The 23331-nt window shown below is 42.4% G+C and overlaps 1 protein-coding gene across 1 annotated transcript; it reads left to right on the forward strand.

Annotated features, from left to right (window-relative positions):
* Positions 1 to 740: 740 nt before the first annotated feature.
* LOC122724622 (syntaxin-52-like) lies at positions 741 to 18659 on the forward strand (the record flags this gene model as incomplete). The annotated part of the gene is made up of 8 exons (XM_043960152.1): positions 741 to 807; positions 1754 to 1946; positions 2755 to 2960; positions 3056 to 3156; positions 3293 to 3337; positions 4317 to 4349; positions 5165 to 5316; positions 18608 to 18659. Coding segments are annotated over exons 1-8 (849 nt in total), but the record flags the coding sequence as incomplete, so codon positions are not given.
* Between the last annotated feature and the right edge of the window lie 4672 nt (positions 18660 to 23331).

Here is a 23331-nt window from a genome sequence, read left to right on the forward strand (position 1 = left end):
TTCAGTACTATTTGTGAAAAAGAAGGATGGATCTCTTAGACTTTGTATCGACTATAGGCAGTTGAACAAAGTCACTACCAAGAATAAGTACACGGCCAAGGAGCGACGATCTATTCGACCAACTATCAGGAGCAGGTTGTTTCTCCAAGATAGATCTGAGATCAGGGTACCATCAGCTGAGGATAAAGGAAGAGGATGTACCGAAGACAACATTCAGGACCAGATATGGGCACTATGAGTTCCTTGTGATGCCGTTCGGGTTAACCAATGCCCCTGCAGCATTCATGGATCTCATGAACAGAGTATTTAGCCAATACCTGGATCACTTTGTTATTGTCTTCATAGATGATATCTTAGTGTATTCCAGGAATACAGAGGAGCATGCCCATCATCTGAGGTTGGTTTTGCAGACCTTGAGGGAACATGGCTTGTATGCCAAGTTCTCCAAGTGTGAGTTCTGGCTGAGGAGCATCTCCTTCTTGGGGCATGTGGTGTCAGAAAATGGAATTGAGGTAGACCTCAAGAAAGTGGAACACTACAAAAAAACTGTGAAATTGCGACCAAAATTAGCGACCATATTTTTTGGTCGCTATATAGCTACCAATCAGCGACCATTCTGCGACTAAATGAATGAAATAATATATTTATTTAACAAAAAGCTTAACGACCAATTTTTGGTCGTTAATTGGTCGCTATTTAGCGACCAAATATAAAATGGTCGCTAAATTTAGCGGGAATTAATGGCGCGAGTTATTTGCGACCATATTTGCGACGAAATTGCGACAACTGTTTGGGCGGGGATATTTTGCGACCATATTTAGCGACTAAAATAATTAGTCGCTAAATAGCGACCAATCAGCGACCTTTTTATTTTTAAAGTTTTAATTTAATTTTTAATTAAATTTTATTTTATTTAAAATTTTAAATTAAGTGATTTCAAAACGACGTCGTTTTGACAATTTAAGGAACAATCTAACCTAATTCCTAATCCTAATCCCTAATATCTATTAGGGGTGAGCATTCGGTCGGTTCGGTTCAAAATCGAACTGAACCGAATAAACCGAAAATTGAAATTTTAGTGTTTATAAAAACCGAACCGAACCGATTTTGATCAGAAATCGAATCGAATCGAACCGGTCTGATTCAGTTCGATTCGGTTCGGTTTGATCGGTTTCGATTTTTAATAATTTTTTTTATTTTTTACACTTTATTTTTAGTATTTTAAAATTTAATTGAAATATTTTAATTTTAATATGATTTAATTTCTCTATATTATTGAAAAAACATATTATTATCATTAATCGATTCGGTTCGGTTTTTTTGATTTTTTTTTATCAAAACCGAACCGAATCGAAATAATTAAAATTTTTAAAATTAAAAACCGAACCGAACCAAAATGTATGAAAAACCGAACCAAATTTTGAAATCGATTTGGTTCGATCGGTTTTTTTTAGGTTTGAACCGAATTATGCTCACCCCTAATATCTAATACCTAATTAATCCCTAATCCCTAATAAAATTAACCCTAATTCTTAATAACTAATCTGTAATCTTTAACCCTAATTCCTAATTTAAAATTTTAAATTCAAAATTTTTTATCAGACCGAACTAAACCGAACCGAAATCACCTATACTACGTCGTTTTGAAATGTACCCTTATTTGCCCTAATCTAAAAGTCGTGCCACTGAGTAGAGACGCTAATCTCCATTCCACGCCGCCTCACGTCACACATGCCTCTGCCTCTTCTCTGAGCACTGAGCTCCACCACTTCCAGCGGGTCCACTGTCCATTGTCCACCGTCCAACCAACCTCCACTCTCCTCCCGACATCGACCGATTAACCATCGCGGCCTCCACACAATCGTCGGCGTCGGTCGTCGCTCTCCACGCAATCGTCCCTATAGCTTACAGTCCCTTTTGACAAAGCTTCCTGGGAAGCAGAAAATGTGAATTAGTTCTAGTTATCTACAATCGAATCCTTCATGATTTTGGTGTTTTGTATATGCTAATCATCTTTTGTCGTACTGTATGTCTAGTTATCTACATTCTTGCTTCTATTTCGTTCCAGGCTGTTACCTCATGGCATGGTTTTTTTCTTTTAATAGTTTTAAGTCTGTTGTGCTTCTCTATCTCTGTGCTTTCTCAGGTTTCAACTTTGTTTCACTTCTTCTAGTTGAATTTGTTCATCCCCTCATTTGCTGGTCTATCCATATGTCTTTTGATTCTTTGAACGTGGCCAAGTCTCCTGAATTTATCTTGAAATGTTGATGTACTGCTGTTTCTTGCTTCCTCCATTATTTGGTGATTGCATATCATATTTTTTTTTCTTCAAAATTGATGAACATGTTGGTTACTGTTGTGGGAAATTTATGTCCTGAGTGGTATTGTTGTGTCCTAAGGGTTTTAGGTTAGAAAGGACGAACATTTGAAAAGAGAAAAGAGAAGTGCTTACTGCACAAATTTCACTCATTACAGTTTGCAGCACAAATTTGCTCCTTGGATTGGCGCATGATATGTTCTCTTCTCTATATGAGATGTTTCCACTTTAACCTTCCAATGCTCTGTACAATAAAGGGTAAATTTGTCCTATTTCTTGCTTCCTGCACTATTTTAATTTTGGTGATTCACTATTATAATTTTTATATTGTTCAAAATAAATAACCATGCATGCAAAGCCCAATGTGGTAAATAAAAGTGATGCTTATTTATTATGATCTTCTGAAATTTATAGGTGTTGCATTTTTTGATGCGCAGATCAGAGAAAGAGATGAATCGTCACAGGGACATGGTTGCAAATTTGAGAACAAAAGTAAACCAAATGGCTTCCACATTGAATATGTCAAACTTTGCCAACAGGGATAGCTTGTTGGGTCCAGAAATAAAGCCAGCTGATGCCATGCGTAGAACTGAAGGTCTGGACAACCACGGCATTGTCGGTCTTCAGTGGCAAATTATGAAAGGCAAGCTTCTACCCCTTGTTGCTGATGCTCTTATTGTTATGTTGGTCAGTTTCTTGCGGTACTGGTTCCTTACAAGCTATATGCTTTTGAAGCAGAGCAAGATGAGGGCCTTGAAAAGTTGGAGGAGACAGTAACAAGTACAAAACATATTGCACTGGCAGTCAATGAAGAACTTGATCTTCACATTAGACTTATTGTATGTTTTTTTTCCTCATTAACTTGGTGGTTACATTATTTCCCCTGTATATTTGAATATCAGTACCCAAAAACATGTCCTTTATATGTCGAATCGTGCAAGGCTCTGTAACGATTATTTCTCTCCCACCATGCAGGATGACTTGGATCAACATGTGGATGTTATTGATTCCCGCTTACGGGTAATACTCTTGCCTCGAGTTCTATAACTCCATAATGCTTTGGCTTTTTTTATTTACATTGGCAATAAGGGGTGAGTAAATAAATTAAGATAGAAAAAAGTCTCTGACAAACAGAGAGAGATGAAAGGAAAAGAAAAGGTTACATTGTTCTTTTAGAAATATTTGGAATTGTCTGAAATCTTCGGGAATTTGATCTTTGTTAATGCTCTACAAACTGTCAAACTTAGGAGAACATTGGGGAGTTTACTTGCTCTTTTTAGGCTGCTGTTAGCGTGAATTTTAAGTGAAACAATTAGGTCAGTAGTTATGGTTATTGTCATTTTGAAGCCCCCTCTTTGCAAATACAACTGAAATTCGAAAATATATTTGAGTTTTAGTCCATTGTATAATTTGACTTAGATTTATAAAGGAGAAAAGAAGAAAAGGAAAGGAAATCTTTAAGGACCAATAATGTTATAAAGGAAAGCCAACAGTGGATGTACTGCAATGTGTGTCAGTGGAATACACACAGCTATGAATAACTCATATACAGATTCAGGCGCTCTTTAAGTGCAGAACCCAATGAAATACACACAGCTATGAATTTACTTTGTCTACCAATTATACATTCCAAATTACAAATTATTTAATGTTTTTAATTCTCAAACAATATTTAATTTGTAAAAAATAAAACTATCATAAAATATCATTTTAATTAGTATTAAAAGTATTGATATTATAATATTATTAATTTTAATATTAATATATTAAATTTATATTATATACTATTCAATTAATAGTTTTTATATTATATATTATTCAATTTATAATATATATGATAATATTAATTTTAATATTAATATATTAAATTTATATTAATAGTTTTTTAAATTAAGATTAAAATACTAAGATTCAATAAAAATACAGTTTTACAAAGCACAAACCTAATCATGCATTTGAGATCTTTAATGACCAATATTTGGTTCTTTTCTTGATGTAGGCCAATTCACATTACTTTGCCATAATTGAACAGGTATATTCTGAAATCTCTCCCTTTACTTGGATGAACTAGGTGGTTACTTTAATCAAGTCGTTTAGTCCTAACTTTATAAGTAGCAGGATGTATTTTAGATTTTGGAGCTTTGTCCTATTGAATCAGAGGATTATAGTGAACCATGGGAGTTAACATGTGAATTCAATTCCATAATAGATTCGGCTTGTGCTTTTCAAGTAGCATTAACAGATATAAACTTGTTGAAGATTAAATAGCATCAATGGGGTTATTTGTGTGATTAATTTTCTTTGGTAATCTTAGGCATGTGGAAGATAATCCATGCAGCATTTACACACAGAGATTAGAATAATAAACGTAGAAAGGAGAATAACAATAAATAAGGAATTTTATCTAGTTCAGCAAAGTGCCTAGTAGGTCCATGGAGGGTCACCTGCAATTTTAGGGAAAAGATTACAAGTGGGAATGTTAGATGCTAAACTGAATCTTTTACATGCAAGATATGATAAACTGAGCTCCTCATGAACATCTCCCTTCACCACTCTTTTATTTTATTTTATTTTTTTATTTTTTTATTCTTTTTTTTGCTGAGCTTGTAGTGTGCAGCATTTTCTTTTAAACTGTGCTAAGTTTTTTGCTCTTTTTACTTGGCTCTTTGCATGTTGTATATCTTATGTTATCCACTAATAAAAAATCCCCTCATATTTTTTAGTGTCTTGATTCATTTAATTTTACCTGTGATACATATTTTTGCATTTTGTTTATGAGCTGGTTAGCAGGTTAGAATTCATGTGTTTTGGGCACATAACAATGTTTTCTTGGAACTTCATTGTCAGATTGCAGAGGGGAATATGTGGTTGAACGACAACATTGGTGTTGTTCCTAAAAATTCTTGGGCAATAGATCCATTTGGCTACTCAGCTACCATGGCATATCTCTCCGCCGTATGGGTTTCGAGAACATGCTTATTCAGAGGACTCATTATGAGGTAAAGAAGGAACATGCTCTGAAAAAGAATTTAGAGTACACATGGCGCCAAAATTGGGATGCTGAGGAAACGACTGATATTTTTGTGCACATGATGCCCTTCTATTCATATGATATCCCTCATACTTGTGGGCCAGAGCCTGCTATATGTTGTCAGTTTGATTTTGCTCGAGTACACGGCTTTTTTTATGAGATGTGCCCATGGGGAGAGCATCCAGTGGAGACCAGCCCATAAAATGTACATGAAAGGGCTCAAGTATTCCTAACACAGGCAGCAAAGATGGGACAACAGTCTTCCTCATTGATGCCATCATCCTCCAGCTCATAGATCTCTTGGTGATTCACATATGGATTAGCATGATGTCATTATTCACTGACTTAAATAATATATTTTATAATATGAATTTTATACTATTTGGATCCATTATGTATTTTGAGATATTTTAAGTTTCTTAGTGTTGAACTATAATAATGTTTTGGACTTTTAGATTTCAGAATTATGAATGAAGTTGATGTGTTTATATTGTCTTTGATGTTTTATGTATTGGAATGTGTGTGTACATATTGATATTATATAGCAGGTTTATGAATTTATTGAAAAAATGATATGAATCAGATTTAAATGCATTTATTAGTGGCTAATCAGCCACAAAAGCAAATTAAATAACAAATATTTTTTTTCTTTTACTATTAATTTGCGACGAAATAGCGACTAATTGCTTCTCTGATGCGATCAAATAGCGACCAAATTAGCGACCAAAACAGCGACCATTTAACGACCAAAATTTAACGACCAATTTACTTCCACACAGCGACCAAATGCTCTTCCCTGAGGCGATCAAATAACAACGAAATAGCGACTAAATTAGCGACCAAAATTTAACGACAAAATAGCGACCATTTAGCGACTAATATTTCTAATACCTAATTTGTCATGACACCAAATTAGCGACCAAAAAATGGTCGCTGATTGGTCGCTATTTTAGCAACCAATTTCCAGATTGTCGCAAAAAATTTAGCGACTGGCCAAACACCGACCATTTCATTTTGGTCGCTAAATGGTCGCTATTTCATAATAGCGACCAAATTCTGCCTTTTAGCGACCAAAATTTTGGTCGCTAAATCACTGTTTTTTTGTAGTGGAAGCTGTAGCTAACTGGCCTAGAACCACTACAGTGACAGAGATCAAGAGTTTCTTGGGTTTGGCAGGTTACTACAGGAGATTCATCCAGGACTTCTCTAAGATTGCAGCTCCTATGACCAGACTGACTAAGAAGAACCAGAGGTTTGTATGGACCGACCAGTGTGAAGAGAGCTTTGAGGAGCTCAAGAAGAGGTTGACTTCAGCACCAGTGTTAGCTCTGCCAGCTAGTAATGAGGACTTCTCAGTGTATTGTGATGCGTCCCGTGTGGGACTGGGTTGTGTGCTAATGCAGAATGAAAGGGTGATTGCTTATGCTTCTAGGCAGCTAAAGAAGCACGAGTTGAATTACCCTACACATGACCTAGAGATGGCAGCAGTAATCTTTGCACTCAAGATGTGGAGGCACTACCTTTATGGGGTTCCTGTTTCAATAGTGTCTGATAGAGGGCCCCAGTTCACCTCCAAGTTTTGGCGGAGTCTGCAGAACGCTATAGGTACCAGGTTGGATTTTAGCACTGCTTTCCATCCACAGACGGACGGACAATCAGAGAGGACCATCCAGACAATAGAGGATATGCTCAGAATGTGTGTGCTGGATTTTGGCGGTTCTTGGAGGCAGCATCTACCTTTAGTGGAGTTTGCCTACAATAACAGCCATCATGCCAGCATAGGGATGGCCCCGTATGAAGCTTTGTATGGAAGGAAGTGCAGGTCGCCTGTCTGTTGGGAAGAAGTGGGAGAAAAGGCCTTGGCAGGGCTTGAGCTAGTAGAGATCACCAGCAGAGTGGTGCCCATAATCAGAGAAAGGATCAAGACTGCTGCAAGCAGGCAGAAGAGTTATGCAGACATCCACAGAAGGCAAGTAGAGTTCCAGGAGGGGGATTTGGTATTGCTCAAGGTGTCTCCAATGAAAGGGGTGATTCGGTTTGGGAAGAAAGGTAAGCTAGCTCCACGGTACATTGGACCCTTTGAAGTCTTGCAAAAGATTGGAAATGTATCGTACAAGTTGGACTTGCCTGTTTCAATGGAGAGAATCCATCCGGTTTTCCATGTTTACATGTTAAGGAAGTTCGTGTCAGATCTGGGCAAGGTTCTTAGTGAGCCTTGTAATACTCGGCTCGAGTCCGGCATCGGAATTCCTGTAGTCCGGTGGAATCTCGGGTGTCGGAACCCTCGAGAAGGGTAATACATATGTTTTCCAAGGTCGTTTCACTTGTTTTCATGTTTTGACGTGTTAAAAGCATTGAGTTTTGAAAAAGAAAAGCAACAAGGGAGAAATGCAAAGGTTCGGCCGCCGAAGGTCACTTTCGGCCGCCGAACATTGCATGATTGCGGCTTCACGTTCGGCTGCCGAAGGTGGTCTGGCCAGCCACCTATAAAAGGGCCAAGGGTCGGTGGAAGGAGGTTATTTCTCCTCCACTTGCAGCCAGAGGTGAGTTTCAGCCTCTCCCACGTTGACTTTCATGTTTTCCATGATTTTCATCAAATCTTTCAAGAGTTTTAAGAGTTTTGGTGACTTATGAAGGTTTTGAGCAAAAGAACCAAGTTTTGAAGCTTGGAGCTTTGGAAGAGCTTTTCTTCATATCTCCACGTTAGGATCCTTCATCCTCAAGTGGTGTAAGAGGTAAGTGAAGATCCTGAGCTTCTTTGATGATTTTGAAAGGTTTTATGAAGTTTGTATGGGTAGTATGCATGTTTAGGTTAAAGTGAGGTTTTTGGTGATTTGTGGTGTTCAAACATGTTTAAGTGTTATGTGCTATGTTTGTTTGGGGTTTTAGGGTAGTTTTAGACCCCTTGTGCATATATATGTGTCTATGCTCGTTAGGAGTAGTTGATATGCATGTTTGTAGGTTTTTGGGCACAGTTTGCATGAAACAGAGCAGGGTTCTGCCCTTCGGGCAAAAACCAGGTTCGGCCGCCGAAGGAAGGTTCGGCCGCCGAACCCCTTGTGGAGGCAGTTTCGGCTGCCAAAGGTTGCCCCCGAAAGCTAGGCTTTCGGTTTAGATAGAGACTTTCGGCCGCCAAAAGAGGGAGTTCGGCCGCCGAAAGTGTGTGAGTTTCGTCTCTGGACGAGACCTTCGGCCGCCGAAGGTGCCGCCGAACATGCATGAGTTTCATCTCTGGAGTGGGGTTTCGGCCGCCGAACCTGCCGCCGAAAGTGCCCTGTCCAGCTTTCTTTTGCATGTTTTATGTGATGGTTTTCGGTTTGTTTAGAGGGGTTTTGGGGAGTTTCTTAGAGATGTTCTTGAGTGAGTTTGGTCCCTCATTTGAGTCCACCTGTGTAGGTACGGACCAGAGGAATCAGGGAAGTCAGCAGTGAGTCCAGTGTCGCAGAGTCCGTTCAGAGATAAGTAAAGGTGAGTGGAACTTAACTTGTTTTAATATGACAACTGAATATTTTATCATGCTTCATGCATCATGACTATGCAATAGGGTGAGTGCATTAGAGTACACGACTATGACGCATTGCATGTATCCTTGTACTTGGCATGGCTCCTTGTACATTGCTTATGTGAGACGGCACGGACTTCGTGAGGATTCATTAGCCCTCAGAGGCAAGACCTGGAACAGCCCTACGGGGACCAGGCACAAAGACCTGGAACAGCCCTACGAGGACTAGGCACATGGTACTCCGGTACCCCAGATGAGATAGAGGGAGTTTTGATTCGTCCGGCCGAGGTGATGTGATTATGTGTTGCATTACATGAGAGCATGTTTTAGCACCTGTGTTTTTCTTACTATTCTACTCACTGGGCTATAGTAGCTCATCCCTCTCCCCTAACTCCAGTTGTGCAGGTTCAGAGGTCAGAGAGAACTCAGCAGGGTACAGGAAGAGTACAGAGTGGTGTAATAGTTAGTGTGGACATGTAAATGTATAGAGATAGTGTATATGGACAGTGTATAGAATAGTGCTTGACTTATAAGAGTTGTAATCCCTTTGTGGAGTCACATGATCAGTTTATGTATGTTTCTTTAGTGTTGTATGTTTATGAGCAAAACCAGGCTTAACATGATGAGTTTGATCCGCCTAGAGCCATGAGGAGCTCTAGTAGGGATTAGTAGAGAACAGAAAGAGTGCATGCACAGGTTAAGCCTTGGAATGAAGAAAAGTTTTATGTTTTTACAGAAAATGTATGATCATGTATGGGATTTCACAGGTATACAGACAGGATAGCAGGCTTACTACGGGTCCCGGCGACCTTAAGTCGATCTGGATCCTAGTGCCGGTGGCAGTTCGGTTTCCGGGCTGTTACAGATTGGTATCAGAGCCCTAGGTTCACATGGTCGGACCTATGAGAGAGAGTTGGGCTCATAGAGAGGTTTATCAGGTCAAGCACCATAGGAAAAACATGTCCACGAGGATAGGATGTTATGCTGATGTGCAATGCCATGAGTTCTGCATGTGCATGTTTTTGATGTGTTGCTGATGTGTTATGTGATTTGTTGTTTTCCAGAGAGTGAAGATGCGAGGAACTCGTCGATCCGCGAGATTGACTGGAGTCCCACCTATAAGTGAGGGTACAGCTGCTCGTCCACCTGCCTTGCCAAGGGCAAGATCTCACAGGTCAAGCAGGGAAGGAACGTCACGAGACCCGAGAAGGTCTTCTGACGAGAGCAGGAGAGGAGTAAGCAGAGGGGGAAGGTCAGTAGAAGAAAGAGGTGTGATGGAAGAGGATCAGAGTAGAGATGTAAGCATGGGTGTAGGAAGGTCAGAAGAAGGTATGGGGGAGTCCCAGGGAGGCATGCAGGCCTCGGGGTTTGGCTATCCACCCTTTCCTCAGGGCCCAGAGTATCCGATGGGAGGCACGTCGGATTACTCCAGCTTTGCCCCATATCCACCCTACATGCCATATATGCCCTATCCTTCCTTTTATCCACCATCTCACATGTATCCACCCCCACCTGTTCATCCAAGTCCAGTACAGCCTGTAGTGAGGGAACCGGTGCCTCCACCACCACCTCCTGAACCAGTAGCCCCTGTTGTGGAAGCACAGCAACCCAGTTCTTCAGGGGGAAGTAAGGTGAAGATGACCGAGTACTTAAAGTTGGATGCTCCTAAATTCAATACAGGAGATGATCCCTTTGAGTATCTCAGTGCAGTCAGAATGATAACAAGTGAGTTGGGAGCAGATGATGGTAGAGTGATTGAGATGGCAGGGTTCACTTTAAAGTGCAAGAAAGCTAGAGAATGGTTCAAGAACTATGTGGACCCGAGACTTGAGAGTATGACATGGGAAGAGTTCGCCAACGAATTTGCTGGATGGGCTTTTCCTGACAGTTCCAGGGAACTAAAGGTTGTGGAGTTTGAGCAGTTGAGACAGACGGAGGAGATGAGTGTTGATGAATATACAGATAAGTTCCTGGAATTGTTGCCATATGTCGGTCAGGCATGTGATACAGATCAGAAGAAGGCAAAGAGATATGCCACAAGGCTTCATCCCAGGTATTTCTCTTTGATTCTTCATGCGGAGAAGGAAAGTTTCCACTCTATTGTGGATGCTGCTAGAAAGATGGAGGCCAGTGCCATAAGTCAAGGTGTAGTCAAGGCACAGTCGTCTGGTGTTAAACCCGGTTCCTCCTCACAGAGTACAGCAAGTGCAAGTAAGAAGAGATGGGAGAAATTCAGAGGAAAGAGAGGCAAGTTCTGGAACAGGCTTAAGTCGGGTCTGGGCATGAGTAGTGGCTCCAGTTCTGGCGCAGATTTTCCAGTGTGCAAGAGGTGTGGCAAACAGCATAGAGGAGCTTGTCAGTTGGGATCCACCGCCTACTATAGATGTGGGCAGGAGGGACATTATGCACGAGAATGTCCTCAGGCGACTTTAGTTGCACCATCCCAGCAGATGAGTACGGGCAGTGTAGTACAGCCAGTAGCTTCAGCCATACCACCAAGCAGTGGCAGAGGAAGAGGAAGAGGGGCAGCCTCTTCATCAGGGATGGGTTCCCGAGGTGCAGGTCCGTCAGCCCCAGCACGGATTTTCACCCTGACTCAGCAGGAGGCAGACACGTCGAACACGGTGGTGTCAGGTAATCTCATCATTGGGTGTTCTGAGGTGTATGCTTTAATGGACCCCGGTGCTTCTCACTCTTTCATTTCTTCTAGAGCTGCAGAGAGGTTGGGTCTGATGGTGTCTGAGTTAGAGTGTCCTCTATGGGTCAGTGGACCCAAATGTGATCCATCTTTGGCAGAGTCAGTCTGTCGGTTCAGTCCAGTGTGCATAGAGGGTAGATACCTTCCAGCTGACCTGGTGGTTCTAGAGTTGACAGATTTTGATGTCATTCTAGGGATGGACTGGTTATCTACGTATGATGCTACCCTGAACTGTAGAGACAAGGTAGTCAGTGTTAGAGACCAGGATGGGTCAGAGTGTGTCTTCAGAGGAGACAGGAGAGGGACACCTAGGGGTTTGATATCAGCCCTCCAGGCTCGTAGGATGTTAAGGAAGGGGTGTCAGGGGTTCCTAGCTTCTGTGAGAGAGCTAGACAGTCAGGTTAGGGAACCATCCTCAGTACCAGTTGTTAGAGACTTCCCCGATTTGTTTCCTGAAGAGCTTCCAGGACTGCCACCGGATAGGGAAATAGAGTTCGAGATTGAGTTGATGCCCAATGCCAAACCGATCTCTATTCCTCCCTACAGGATGGCACCAGCAGAGTTGCGAGAGTTGAAAGAGCAGTTACAGGATTTGGTAGCTAAGGGTTTCATCCGCCCGAGTACCTCACCCTGGGGTGCTCCAGTATTATTTGTCAGAAAGAAGGATGGACCTCTGAGACTTTGTGTCGACTACAGACAGTTGAACAAAGTCACTATCAAAAATAAGTATCCGTTACCCAGGATCGATGATCTATTCGACCAGCTGGCAGGAGCAGGTTGTTTTTCTAAAATAGATCTGAGATCCGGATACCACCAGTTGAAGATCAGGGAAGGAGATGTATCCAAGACTGCTTTCAGAACCAGATATGGGCATTATGAGTTCCTTGTGATGCCGTTCGGGTTGACTAACGCCCCTGCAGCATTCATGGATCTCATGAACAGGGTTTTCAGGGAGTACTTGGATCGTTTTGTGATCGTCTTTATTGATGATATCTTGGTGTACTCCAGGAATGCAGAGGACCATGCCCAGCATCTGCGGATAGTGCTGCAAACCTTGAGAGAGCATGGCTTGTATGCCAAGTTCTCCAAGTGCGAGTTCTGGCTAAGGAGCATTTCCTTTTTAGGACATGTTGTATCAGAGGAAGGTATAGCAGTTGATCCCAAAAAGGTAGAGGCAGTAGCCAACTGGCCTACACCCACTACAGTGACAGAGATCAAGAGTTTTTTGGGTTTGGCAGGCTACTATCGGAGGTTTGTTCAGGACTTCTCGAAGATAGCTGCTCTTATGACCAGACTGACCAGAAAGAATCAGAAGTTTGTGTGGTCAGAGGAATGTGAGGAGAGTTTTGCAGAGTTGAAGAGACGGTTGACTTCAGCACCGGTGTTAGCTCTGCCGATCAGTGATGAAGATTTCACAGTGTTCTGTGATGCATCCCGAGTGGGATTAGGTTGTGTGTTGATGCAAAATGACCGAGTGATAGCTTATGCTTCTAGACAGCTGAAGAAGCACGAGCTGAATTACCCGACACACGATCTTGAGATGGAAGCTGTTATCTTTGCACTTAAGATGTGGAGGCATTACCTCTATGGGGTAAAATGTGAGATCTATACGGATCATAAGAGCCTGCAGCACATCTTAAGTCAGAGAGAGTTAAACTTGAGGCAGAGACGGTGGGTAGAATTGCTCAGTGATTACGATTGTAAGATCCAGTATCATCCGGGCAAGGCTAATGTTGTAGCTGATGCCTTAAGCCGGAAGTCACTTGGCAGTTTATCCCACATTGCAGTAGAGAGAAGACCGGTGGTGAAGGATTTCTACAAGCTCGTGGAAGAAGGGTTACAGTTGCAGTTATCTGGTACAGGTGCTTTGCTCGCACAGATGAGAGTGACACCAGTGTTTCTAGAGCAAGTGGCTCTGAAACAGCACGAAGACCCCGAGTTAGTGAAGATTGCCAGGACTGTTCAGTCTGGCCACAGTGCAGAGTTCCGATTTGACGGTGAGGGGATTCTTCGGCACGGTAAGAGGTTATGTGTACCAGATGATAGCAGTTTGAAAGCAGACATTATGAGGGAAGCTCATAATACGCGGTATAGCATTCACCCGGGAGCCACCAAGATGTATCAAGATCTGCGAAGGGTGTATTGGTGGCCAGCAATGAAGAGAGAAGTGGCACAGTTCGTGTCAGCCTGCGAGACATGTCAAAGGGTGAAGCTAGAGCACCAGAAGCCGGCTGGAATGCTTAACCCACTGCCGATTCCAGAATGGAAATGGGAGAACCTAGCTATGGATTTTGTAGTGGGGTTACCGGCGACGTCTAACAGACTAGACTCCATATGGGTGATTGTGGATAGACTCATTAAATCTGCTCACTTCATTCCAGTTAGGAGTAACTACTCTGTGGACAAGTTGGCGCAGGTGTATGTAGATGAGATAGTAAGGTTGCATGGAGTTCCAGTGTCGATCGTATCAGATCGAGGACCTCAGTTCACCTCCAGGTTTTGGCGGAGTCTGCAAAAGGAAATGGGCACAAGGTTGGATTTCAACACTGCTTTCCATCCACAGACAGACGGTCAGTCAGAGAGAACCATCCAGACCATTGAAGATATGCTGAGAATGTGTGTGTTAGACTTTGGCGGTTCTTGGAGGCAGCATCTACCTCTGGTGGAGTTTGCCTACAACAACAGCCATCATGCTAGCATAGGGATGGCTCCTTATGAAGCTCTGTATGGGAGGAAGTGTCGAACACCTGTTTGCTGGGAAGAGGTAGGAGAGAAAACTCTTGCAGGGCCAGAGTTAGTTGAGATAACCAGCAAGTTAGTGCCTATCATCGAGAGAGGATCAGAACAGCTGTAAGCAGACAGAAAAGCTATGCAGACATCCGTAGGAAGCAGATAGAGTTCCAGGAGGGGGATATGGTATTGCTTAAGGTGTCTCCGATGAAGGGAGTGGTTCGGTTTGGAAAGAAGGGTAAACTGGCCCCACGGTACATTGGTCCCTTTGAGATCTTGCAGAAGATCAGACCTGTGTCGTATAAGCTAGATTTACCGGCTTCTATGGAAAGAATTCACCCGGTATTCCATATTTCTATGTTGCGGAAGTTTGTGTCAGATCCAGAGAAGGTTCTTAGTGAACCTGAGGTGGAAATCTTAAGTGATCTCACCTATATAGAGCAGCCCGTGCGGATCCTTGACACCCAGATCAGAAAGCTGAGAAACAAGGAGATACCAATGGTGAAAGTTCTGTGGAACCACCACAACCTAGAAGATTGCACTTGGGAGACTCGGGAGTCCATGCTCCAGCAATACCCATATCTGTTTTAAGGTTAGTTTTTCCCCTTTTCTATGTGTTTATGTTGTGTTAGGGACATTCGGGGATGAATGTTCTTAAGGGGGGGAGAATGTAATACCCGGCTCGAGTCCGGCATCGGAATTCCTGTAGTCCGGTGGAATCTCGGGTGTCGGAACCCTCGAGAAGGGTAATACATATGTTTTCCAAGGTCGTTTCACTTGTTTTCATGTTTTGACGTGTTAAAAGCATTGAGTTTTGAAAAAGAAAAGCAACAAGGGAGAAATGCAAAGGTTCGGCCGCCGAAGGTCACTTTCGGCCGCCGAACATTGCATGATTGCGGCTTCACGTTCGGCTGCCGAAGGTGGTCTGGCCAGCCACCTATAAAAGGGCCAAGGGTCGGTGGAAGGAGGTTATTTCTCCTCCACTTGCAGCCAGAGGTGAGTTTCAGCCTCTCCCACGTTGACTTTCATGTTTTCCATGATTTTCATCAAATCTTTCAAGAGTTTTAAGAGTTTTGGTGACTTATGAAGGTTTTGAGCAAAAGAACCAAGTTTTGAAGCTTGGAGCTTTGGAAGAGCTTTTCTTCATATCTCCACGTTAGGATCCTTCATCCTCAAGTGGTGTAAGAGGTAAGTGAAGATCCTGAGCTTCTTTGATGATTTTGAAAGGTTTTATGAAGTTTGTATGGGTAGTATGCATGTTTAGGTTAAAGTGAGGTTTTTGGTGATTTGTGGTGTTCAAACATGTTTAAGTGTTATGTGCTATGTTTGTTTGGGGTTTTAGGGTAGTTTTAGACCCCTTGTGCATATATATGTGTCTATGCTCGTTGGGAGTAGTTGATATGCATGTTTGTAGGTTTTTGGGCACAGTTTGCATGAAACAGAGCAGGGTTCTGCCCTTCGGGCAAAAACCAGGTTCGGCCGCCGAAGGAAGGTTCGGCCGCCGAACCCCTTGTGGAGGCAGTTTCGGCTGCCAAAGGTTGCCCCCGAAAGCTAGGCTTTCGGTTTAGATAGAGACTTTCGGCCGCCAAAAGAGGGAGTTCGGCCGCCGAAAGTGTGTGAGTTTCGTCTCTGGACGAGACCTTCGGCCGCCGAAGGTGCCGCCGAACATGCATGAGTTTCGTCTCTGGAGTGGGGTTTCGGCCGCCGAACCTGCCGCCGAAAGTGCCCTGTCCAGCTTTCTTTTGCATGTTTTATGTGATGGTTTTCGGTTTGTTTAGAGGGGTTTTGGGGAGTTTCTTAGAGATGTTCTTGAGTGAGTTTGGTCCCTCATTTGAGTCCACCTGTGTAGGTACGGACCAGAGGAATCAGGGAAGTCAGCAGTGAGTCCAGTGTCGCAGAGTCCGTTCAGAGATAAGTAAAGGTGAGTGGAACTTAACTTGTTTTAATATGACAACTGAATATTTTATCATGCTTCATGCATCATGACTATGCAATAGGGTGAGTGCATTAGAGTACACAACTATGACGCATTGCATGTATCCTTGTACTTGGCATGGCTCCTTGTACATTGCTTATGTGAGACGGCACGGACTTCGTGAGGATTCATTAGCCCTCAGAGGCAAGACCTGGAACAGCCCTACGGGGACCAGGCACATGGTACTCCGGTACCCCAGATGAGATAGAGGGAGTTTTGATCCGTCCGGCCGAGGTGATGTGATTATGTGTTGCATTACATGAGAGCATGTTTTAGCACCTGTGTTTTTCTTACTATTCTACTCACTGGGCTATAGTAGCTCATCCCTCTCCCCTAACTCCAGTTGTGCAGGTTCAGAGGTCAGAGAGAACTCAGCAGGGTACAGGAAGAGTACAGAGTGGTGTAATAGTTAGTGTGGACATGTAAATGTATAGAGATAGTGTATATGGACAGTGTATAGAATAGTGCTTGACTTATAAGAGTTGTAATCCCTTTGTGGAGTCACATGATCAGTTTATGTATGTTTCTTTAGTGTTGTATGTTTATGAGCAAAACCAGGCTTAACATGATGAGTTTGATCCGCCTAGAGCCATGAGGAGCTCTAGTAGGGATTAGTAGAGAACAGAAAGAGTGCATGCACAGGTTAAGCCTTGGAATGAAGAAAAGTTTTATGTTTTTACAGAAAATGTATGATCATGTATGGGATTTCACAGGTATACAGACAGGATAGCAGGCTTACTACGGGTCCCGGCGACCTTAAGTCGATCTGGATCCTAGTGCCGGTGGCAGTTCAGTTTCCGGGCTGTTACAAGCCTGATATGGAGATCCAAGAGGATCTCATTTATGTTGAACAGCCAGTATGGATTCTTGACACTCAGATTAGAATGTTGAGAAATAAGGAGATCCCGATGGTGAAAGTCCTTTGGAATCACCACAACATCGAAGAGTGTACCTAGGAGACACGAGAGTCTATGCTCCAGCAATATCCTCATCTCTTCTAAGGTGAGTTTTATGTGCTTTATATGAATGTTTATGTTTTATGCTATGCCATGTGTTTGTTTGATGAACATTCGGGGACGAATGTTCTTAAGGGGGGAAGAATGTAATACTCGGCTAGACTCCGGTATCGGAATTCCTACCGTCCGGTGGAATCTCGGATGTCGGAAACCTCTAGAAGGGTAAAATCATGTTTTTATAAAATGTTTTAATGTATCATATGGTATTAAGCAAAAAGGAAATTGAGTTTTAAAAGAAAAGACCAAGGAGACATTTCCAGGTTCGGCCGCCGAACCTCAAGTTCAGCCGTCGAACCTCAAGTTCAGCCGCCGAACGTGGGATGGTTTAGGGGGGCAAGTTAGGCTTCCAAAAGTTTCAAAGGTTCGGCCGCCGAACCTCATGTTCGGCCGCCGAACTTGCATGAGTTTTGGAGGCACTTTAGGCTGCCGAAAGGTGGTCTGCCAGCCCCTATATAAGAGCTCCATGGCCGAAACGGGCGAGTTTTCTCCCCATTTTCGGCCACGGTGAGTTCTTGCTCTCCCATGGTTCATTTTAGATGTTTTTCCTTCGATCTTTCATGTTTTAACAAGCTTTATGTTGATTTGAAGATATTTGAGCAAAAGAGCGAGTTTTGGAAGCTTGGAGACCAAAGAGTTGAGATCTCTCCCATCTCCAAGTTGGATCGTCTCTCCTCTCGTTCTTCAAGAGGTAAGAGTATATCCATAGTTCCTTTAATGTTTTAAGTAAGTTTTATGAAGTTTCTTGGGGTAGAAATGCATGTGTAGGTTTATGTGGAGTTTATGGGTTTACTGTGCGTTTATGAACAATGTATGTTGGATATGCATGTTTGATGTGTTGTAGATGGGGTTTAGGATAGTTTGAAGCCCCTAGGAGCTTGTATGCTTGAGTATGCATGTTGTAGAATAGGAAAATACATGATTGAATGAGTTGGGAGGTGTTTATGCATGTTGAGCTGAGTTTCTGCCCTTTGAGAAGAACTCAGGTTCGGCAGCCAAAGGCTCTTTCGGCCGCCGAACCTGCCTTTGGTAGCATGTATCGACTGCCGAACCTTGCCCCCGAAAGTGGACTTTCGGCTCTGGAAGGGAGTTTCGACTGCCGAAGGTGCCGCCGAACATGCATGAGTTTCGTCTCTGGAGGGAACCTTCGGCCGCCGAAAGTGCCGTCGAAGGTGCATGACTTTCGGCTCTAGAGGGCCTTTTGGCCGCCGAAAGTGCCCTGTTCCGTCCTCCTTTGCATGATTTATGTGATTGTTTTAAGGTGTTTTAGGGGGTTTTTGGGGAGTATTTTAGAGTCATGTTTATGTATGTTAGGTCCCTCATTTGAGTCCACCTGTGTAGGTTCGGACCCGAGGAACCGAGAACCTCAGCAGTGAGTTCAGCTGCTTCTGAGTCTGTTAGAGCTTCAGCCAGAGGTGAGTGGAATAACTCTTTATGTTTTAAAGTAAATAATAAATAAATTCTGAGCATGATACACGCATCATGAATGCCATGAGATATACTAGGGTGCTTGCATTAGAATTCACGAATATGTTGCATTGCATAATATGTTGTTGATGTGGATGAATGTTGGATGATCCTTTAGCCGCACTACGTTATGATATGATGTGATACGGTATGGAAGACCAGTGAGGCCCATTCTACGCCCCTGGCACTATGTAAGAGAAAGACCAGTGAGGCCCATTCTATGCCCCTGGCATATTAGAATGTTATGTTATGCATGTAATGTAAGAGAAAGACCAGTGAGGCCCAGTCTACGCCCCTGGCACTATTGGAATGAGTAGTGGGCTATTGGTGACAAGTTCATCCTTGATGTGAATTGTTTGTGATATGTTGCATTTCATGAAAGCATGAAATTTAAATTGAATGTTTAATTATTCTGCTCACTGGGCTTTATAGCTCACCCCTCTCCCTTAACCCCCATGTTTGCAGGTACAGGGTAGACCAGGAGGTCAGCAGGAGTAGAGTCATGTGTTATGTAATATAACTAGATGTGGACATGAATATGTTGTAATGTAAAAGTATGATATAGAAATGTTACGTAATAATGTTTATGGAAGTTTAGAGTTGTGCTTGACCATAGTATTATATTAATCCCTTTCTAGTACATGATCTTAATGTTTAATGATGATTATTGAAAACCAAACTTAATGTATGTATGTTACCCCATTGGAGCATTTGTTGAGGACTCCAGTGTGGGTTGATGATTATGATTATGTATAGTGCATGCACAGGTTGAGTTTGGTGAATGAATGAAAGAAAAGTTTAAAATTTTTATGTATGTTGTTGATCATGTATGGGATTAAACAGGTTCACAGGATGAATGTTTGGCTTGCTACGGGTCCCGGCGGCCTTAAGCCGATCTGGATCCTAGCGCCGGTAGCGGTCCGATTTTCGGGTCGTTACAGGTAGCAAGTAAGAGCAAGGACCCCACTCCTTGCTTTTGAAGACCAAGCACACGCCTCCCCCACTTCACATGTGCATGGGCGGCACAACTTGTGCAAGCAAACGTGGACAGCACTTGGGCAGCCACTTGAAGAAACTTGGGCAGCAAGCAAAAAGACCTAGGCAGCATCTTAAATCCCATATAAAAGCCTCCTTAAGTGGCCGGCACCAAGGACTCCTCTCTTCCAAGATTCGGCCACCATCTCCACAAGGCTCTCCATCTTCGGTTCTTCTTCATCTTTTGTTCTTTTCTTTTATTTTCTATTTTGGTTCAGCCATGAGTGGCTGAAACCTTTTTATCTAGTTGAAGATTGGTTGAAACTAAAGTTATTTAATGGATTGTGAGATCTGAACATAAACTGTTTGTCTTTGATTAGTTCAATATTCATGCAATTTCATGCTTGATTCTATTATTGCTTTGTGTTTTGATCAAATTGGCCACTTGATTCTTAATTGCAAGGTAATATACTGTTGGTTTGGATAATTTTAAGTCCGTAATTGCTGGAATTGTTCAAACATAAGAACACTTGGTGTAAAACTAAGGAAATTGTGTGATCTAGCAACATCTAATGCGTTTGAGTAGCTAGGATTGGATCTCTCTATTTCTTCATGCAATTAACAATTGTTTGATGCCTAAGGCCCAAGGACGTTCCTTGGCAATTTGTTAATTAGTAATTAATTAGAGGACGTTCTCTAATTGCTTTAATCATAAGGAGACACATAGTGGTGAGAAGCGTTTTCCATCCCTATAACTAATCTATTGAATCAATCAAAAGAACATAAGCTTTAATGATCAATCCAAACAACTGAAGTGGATCCAACTCTTCAACTAGACCTTTCTCATATTTGATTTATCTTTATTTTAATTATTCACTATTCAATTGCTTTCAGTAGTTGTTTAATCAAATCAATCTCAAACCCCCGCTTTTTTACTTTTATTGCACTTTTCTTTTATTCCGCTTTCAGATAATTGCTTTCAGTTTCTCATTCGGTTAAGTCTCTTGATCTTGTTGAGAAAAATAGATAAGTTTTCAATTCTCTGTAGATTCAATCCTTTACCACTATCTGCAGTAGTAATATTGTTGATAATCGAAAATGTTATTTTTGACCGGCTTCGACAACCGCGAGTCACTTGCAGTTACTTTTAATTTGCTTCCAGTTTAATTTACTTTCAGTTTCTTTGCTTTCAGTTTATTTTCTTGGTTTTGATAAAAAAGATAGGTAAGTTTTCAATTCCCTGTGGATTCGATCCTTTCACCACTATCTATAGTTGTAAGATTGTTGATAACCAGAAAGGTTATTTTTGACCGGCTTTGACAACCGCGAGTCAGACCTGAAAGGCATGGCTTCAGTAGTGAAGGAGTCTTGTCTTCAGCTACAACAACTCCATCAAGAGGTTAGTGCTCTAGAAGAGAGGTGTTCTGCGTTATTAAGGGATGCCTGAGCTGCAGAGAATACGGTCAAGTAGGCTTGTGAGGAGGATTTGCGAGAGTACAAGGACTCTGCAGAGCTAAAAGTTGGCGTAAACATTGTTAATATAGCCTCTACTTTCTCTAGGTTTGGCTCTATGCCCCTTCCACTAACCATGTAGCCTAAAAATTTTTCTCCTCTAATGAAGAAAGCACATTTTGCCGGGTTCAACCTCATCCTGTATTGTTGTAACACCCTAAAAACCTCTTTCAAGTCGGCCAAATGTTACTAGAAGATCTGGCTTTTAACTACCATTTTGTCGACATAGACTTCTACATTTCTCCCTATCTGATCCTTAAAGATCTTATTCATCAACCTCTGATACGTTGCCCCCGCATTTTTCAACTCGAAAGGCATAGTCTTGTAGTAGTATGTCTCACTCTCAGTTATGAAGGAGGACTTCTCTTCGTCTGACCTGCCCATAGAGATTTGGTGATATCCTGACATAGCATCTAGGAACGATAAGTAAATAAATCTAGTCGTAGAGTCAATTATTTTATTAATATATGGGAGGGAATAACAATCTTTAGGGCAGGCCTAATTTAAATCGGTGAAGTCTATATACATTCTATATTCCTCATTAGCCTTCTTTACTAACACAGGGTTGGCTAACCAATGTGGGTACATTACTTCCCTAATAAATCTGGTCTCTTTTAGCTTCTGCACCTCTTCTCTCGTGGCTTGTTGCTTCTCCTTCCCAAATACTCTTTTTTTCTACTTCATCGGCTTGGCCTTAAGGAGAATGTTCAGTTTGTGGATCATCACCTCAGGATCAATCTCCGGCATGTCTGAGGGCTTCCAGGCGAAGCTTGAGGCATGTCTTTTGATTAGGGCCATCGCGACCTCTTTTGGTCCTTTTCAAGATCTGAGTTGATGTTGAAGACATTGTCACTTTCTTCCTTGGACATGGGAAGGTCTCCAGTTTATCTACTAGTTCAGTCCTGGCCTCTTTCTTCTCATATTGGACCTCAATGACTTCTGGGTTTACCTCTTTTGGCTAGGTGCTTGGCTCTAACCTCCTCCTGTCTTTCCCGGACTACTCTTACTCCTGCTTCTGTCAAAAACTTCATGGTCAGATATCGGATGCTGGTCACTGTTTCAAAGTCGTACAACATTGGCCTTCCCAAGATAGCATTGTAGTTCAGGGGTAGCTTCACCACGAAGAACATTGCATAGTGAGTTTGGGATAGAGGTGGTTCTCCTAGGGTGATGACCACTTTTACTTTTCGTTCTACTGCCACTGAAGTCCCCCCTATCCCTTTGACTGAAGCCCGTAATCAGCTATTCCTCGGTTATGTTTATATGCCAGAAGATCTGGTAGGATAGTAGGTTCACGTTGCTGCCATCATCTATTAAAACTTTTCAGACCCTGAAGTTGTGGATGACAGCCTTTATGACCAAAGCATCATCATGAGACATCTGCACCGCCTGGGCATCCTCCGGAGAAAAAGAGATGGTCATTGGAGAATGTTCCACAATTTGCATTACTTCGGCGCTGCTTCCCTCCTCATTCCTACTTCTCTTCTTCCCTCTTCTACTCATACGGCCTCCGGTCCCTTCTACAATCATGTTGATTGTCCCACTGCAGTCGTCATTCACTGATCTCCCTACTAGTCTCGGGGGCCTTTTCCCTGCTACATTCTGCTATGGTCTCTGGCCTTTCAGTTTTTTCACAAAGTTTCGGAGGTGTCCTCTCTTAATGAGCCTCTTTATCTTATTTATTAGCTAGTAACAATCATTTGTACCGTGCCATGAGTCTGGTGATACTGGCAGTACTTATCCAGGTCCCTTCTGTTTGCTTCTGCCTTCATCAGCTTAGGCCACTATATGAAGTTCTTATCTTGGACTGCAACGAGCACTTTGGCTTTCTTTAAGGGAGTGACTACCTCGGGAATATGGGGTTGATAGGTGTCTCTGTTCCTTCCTCTCCCACCGATATCTGTTTAATGCTTTAGGCCCCTGATCTTGCCTCCTTTCCTGCCTGTCTAGCTGCTTATCCTCCTGTGTCTTTCCTTTGTCTCATGCTTCCTTGGCGAATTTGCTAGTGGTCAAGGCATCATCTTACCTTATATATTATTGTACTCTCTTCATTAGCTCTGCCAAGGTGGTGGGCGGCTTTTTGCACATCGATCTAAAAAACTCTAGGGAGG

Source organism: Manihot esculenta, chromosome 9, assembly GCF_001659605.2.
Source record: "Manihot esculenta cultivar AM560-2 chromosome 9, M.esculenta_v8, whole genome shotgun sequence".
NCBI classification, from domain to species: Eukaryota; Viridiplantae; Streptophyta; class Magnoliopsida; order Malpighiales; family Euphorbiaceae; genus Manihot; species Manihot esculenta.